At 41.6% G+C, this 4,221-nt stretch overlaps 1 protein-coding gene across 1 annotated transcript; it reads left to right on the plus strand.

Annotated features, from left to right (window-relative positions):
* The first annotated feature begins 1,649 nt into the window (after nt 1-1,649).
* On the plus strand, nt 1,650-3,448 carry LOC133876062 (aldehyde oxidase GLOX-like). The gene is made up of 2 exons (XM_062314359.1): nt 1,650-2,926; nt 3,016-3,448. Exons 1-2 carry the CDS (start codon nt 1,650-1,652, stop codon nt 3,446-3,448), a joined length of 1,710 nt encoding a protein of 569 aa, XP_062170343.1.
* The last annotated feature ends 773 nt before the right edge of the window (nt 3,449-4,221 follow it).

Raw genomic sequence — 4,221 nt, forward strand, 5'->3', positions numbered from 1 at the left:
TCGTACCTCTAACTCTGACACGTACCTATATGTGAACGCTTCCCAACCAGACCTCCTGTCTGAAGGGGTCTTCAATATAAATGAACTCCTTTAGCTTAGGGCTCATCCCTAAACTAGACTTCAATTGATCAAATCACACAGCATAAAAACACTCTAAGAGAGCTAGTCAATCTAACAATCTCTTCTTAAACACCCTCTCTTAGCACAATGAAGTTTATATGATTCTCCTTACAAATTAATAGCCTATGAGCCTCTTTACATAGGCTTCAGAAAATCCTAATTCTACTCAAACTCGGATTTGCATAGGTGGCATCTGGACCTGGCTTCTGGCGTCTAGACTTGCAACTAAAACTTCGAGTAAACATTGATGCACATTTGGACTTGCAACCCTAGCGTCCGACCGATTGCATAAGGTACTTCCAGCGTCCGCAGTCAACGCATTTGCGTCTGGACCTTCATGCAGACTTTTACTCTCTATGGCTGGCGTTTGCTGGGCCGTCCGAACTTCTTTGGACTTTTGCTCTCGGTGGCTCGCGTCTACTAAGTCATCCAAACCTTCATAGGACTTTGACTCTCGGTGGCTCGCGTCCAGACTCTGTCATCTGGGAGTCCGAACGGGCTGTAGGGAAAACCAACTTTCTAAGCTGTAAAGTCTCCAGAATATTTCCTTTAACAAGAATTTACCTTCTTAGGAATATTCTGTGCAGATATCATATCTTGATCAGTCCACTCCATATTTGAAATTAATATTCTGCAACATTTTTCTAGAAGACTCTGAAATGTGGTGTCCTTGTTATAACAGTCAGTTGAAAAGGAAGTTCCAGATATGGAAGCGTTTTTGTCAACCAAAATGTAGCCAATAAAAATAAACCAACAGTAGGAGTCAGAGTTCATTATTTTTGTTGCATTCTGCCATTTTTCTTTTTAGATAGTCTTTAATTATCTAGGTTGGTTTCAGAGAGCCACCTACCCAAGGCAATGCTTATTAGGCTGCCTTCCCTTGTTTATAGCCGAAGAGCTAGCTTTTATGCTACCGAGTTGCTTTATCTGTCAACCCTCCTCCTTAGAGCTAGAGGAGTAAGTATACGCATGATAATGTGAAGCAATTCATTCAAAGTATGTGATAATGTGAAGCAGTTCAATCAGCAAAAAGACTCGCATAATTAAATCCAGAGAATTGTCAAGAATATGATATTGGTTTTTAGTATGCATGAATGGCATGATCGAATGCCAAATAAGTTGAATTCCACCAAAGCCCTCTGCACTTCTGTCACAGCAAGATTGTTTTGCGTAAAAATTGTACAATATTTTAGGATGAAAATAATTGTCAAGAAAATGATACTGGTTTTTAGTATGCATGAATGGCATGAGTGGCAAATAAGTTGAATTCCACCAAAGCCCTTCCCACTTCTATCACAGCAAGATTGTTTTGCGCAAAAATTGTACAATTTTTTAGGATGAAGAGAGACTGAATTTCAGCGAACTTCTTTCTCTCCAAATGCGTGATGACTGAAGGTCGATCCCATCTCTTGAGTGTGCGGATGAATGCCTATTTGATCGGCTTGAACCAAAAAAGCAACCACATATAAAAACAACTAATTCACTTCATAACATTCAATAGTCTCTCACTCTCTCATCAGTATAATAACATGGCTGATAAAAGCAAATCTTTGATTATTACAACATTTCTGTTAATCCTTTACATTGGAATTAGTGGTGCAGTACCAAATATTCCTAGACGGCCCTCACGAAGGGAGAGCAAAGGGCAATGGCAGCTTCTTTTGAGCAACACCGGCGTAGTGGCGATGCACATGGCGTTAACCCACCATAACACAGTCGTAATGTTCGATCAAACAGAATCGGGCCGGTCTGGGTACCGGCTCCGGCAACGTTACAACGGCAGAAGATGCGCTGGCCGGACTAGAGCTGATTTAGAAGACTCTTCATGCTATGCTCACTCCATTGAGTACGATATTGATAGGAACAGAGTTAGGCCTTTAAGGCTTAATACTGATACCTGGTGCTCCTCAGGCTCTTTCTTGAGCAACGGAACACTTCAACAAACCGGTGGCTATGGCAGCGGTTCTCGACGCATCCGATACTTCCGGCCATGTGTGGATCACCAATGTGATTGGAGGCAATCAAAGAGATCATTGGCGGATGATCGTTGGTATGCTTCCAATCAATTACTCCCCGGGCATGATCGTGCGATTGTTGTCGGTGGAAGAAGGGTATTTACTTACGAATTTGTGCCGAAAAGGTCTCCTAATGAAGGATCTTTTAACCTTCCATTCTTGCACCGGACTTACGACAGGGATGCTGGAGGAAACAACCTTTATCCCTTCCTCCACCTTTCTTCTGACGGCAACCTGTTCATTTTCGCCAACCGGGATTCGATCCTTTTCAATTTCAGGCAAAATAAGGTGGTTAAGACGTTCCCTCGGATTCCCGGAAATGGGTCGAGGAACTATCCGAGCTCCGGCTCGTCGGTGATTCTTCCACTAGACCACATAAACAAGTTCCAACGAGTGGAAGTCATGGTGTGCGGAGGCGCAACTTCAGGAGCTTTTCGAGCTGCTAATGAAAGGAGATACTTGAAGGGGTTGAGCTCTTGTGGAAGAATGGTGATCACAGGGAACAGACACAAATGGAACATGGAAAACATGCCCGGCCCCCGTCTCCTAAACGACATGCTGATCCTCCCAACCGGCCATGTCCTGATCATAAACGGTGCAAGAAGCGGCTCTGCCGGATGGGACAATGCAAGGAATGCTTCCCTCGAACCTTACCTCTACAAACCAAACGCTACACTTGGGAGAAGGTTCTCAATCCTTAGCACCACCAGAATAGCCAGAATGTATCACTCATCGGCCGTTCTTTTACCAGACGGGAGGGTCTTAGTTGCTGGCGGTAACCCTCACAATAGGTATGACTAAATCATCATTATTTATCCTAAAAGCTTAAGCTTATAGAAAATTAATTTTCAATTTAATCATTTAATTTATATTCTAACAGGTACACTTTCAGAAATGTGCCCTACCCTACTGAGCTTAGGTTACAAGCATTTGTGCCAAACTACATGGAGCGGCAATACCACATTCACAGGCCGATGAATGTGACGATAAACTATGGAGATCATCATGGACAGATTAATGGTGTTAGACATGGTGGAGAGTTTAGCGTTGAGTTTGTGTTAGGAAGGAGGCCGAGCAATGAAATGGAGTTTAATGCTTATGCGCCACCATTCACCACGCATTCCATCTCTATGAACCAAAGGATGCTAAAGCTGAGGTGCCAGAGCATGGTCAGGGCTGAAGATGGGCGGGTAAATGCAGTTGTGGAGGCCCCTCCATCTCCTACTGTTGCACCACCTGGTTATTACATGCTCACTGTAGTGAATGGAGGAATTCCTAGCATGTCTACGTGGGTGAAGTTCATAACTGCTTGACAAAATTTGATAATCAATTAGTATAAGATCGATAAAGCCACCACTTTCATATTTATGTAGAAATTAATATTAATGAGACATGGCATAAATTTCCATGAGGGATACTAGCTACCTAGCTAGTTAAGTGCATGCCAGTACTCATAATTTGTAGCTATTATATTTATGGAGCATATCATTTGGATTTTATCTGGTTCTACTTGAAAACAAATATGCTTTAGCATGTGCATGCAAAGCCTACAAAACGTGTTTCAAATTAAACCCCTGTCATAGTTCATCATTAGCCAAACAATGTAGCAGCCTGATTTGAGAATGAAAAGATCAGGCAATGTGTTGGATAAACTAAATTAATTTAATCAGTCAAAGCAAATTAACGGATCGATGAGGATATCTGTTATTAGGCTGTAGATCCGAATTTCAATGCCTAAAAGAGAGGGACTGCATGATCTACTTGCCTAAGGCAGTCAATCCCAATCCCAAATTAATGGGTCGGATTTTTCTTGCAAATAGTATTTTGAACTGAGTAATGCTAGAAATAACATTTTTATCCTACAAACATCCCACGATGCTGACGCGCCAGTTTCAACCAATCATTTTGTTATATAGACAACAATAATACTACTACCAGCAATGCCATAAAATCAATCAGTTAAGGTGAATATATGCACCATAAGATGTTCTTAAAATTGGCACACATGCGGATTTCTGTAGACAACGGTAATTTAGTTCCAATAACATGATTATTATTAATTTGATCCAAAATAAAATTTCCCTAT

The sequence above is a fragment of the Alnus glutinosa genome, chromosome 8 (genome assembly GCF_958979055.1).
Source record: "Alnus glutinosa chromosome 8, dhAlnGlut1.1, whole genome shotgun sequence".
Classification (NCBI taxonomy): domain Eukaryota; kingdom Viridiplantae; phylum Streptophyta; class Magnoliopsida; order Fagales; family Betulaceae; genus Alnus; species Alnus glutinosa.

What these genes read in the sequence shown, in the direction of transcription:
- LOC133876062 (XM_062314359.1), top strand. Translation starts at nt 1,650, where the DNA reads ATGGCTGATAAAAGCAAATCTTTGATTATTACAACATTTCTGTTAATC. An exon ending in GGCGGTAACCCTCACAATAG is followed by an intron (nt 2,927 to 3,015) that starts GTATGACTAAAT and finishes ATATTCTAACAG; the next exon opens with GTACACTTTCAGAAATGTGC.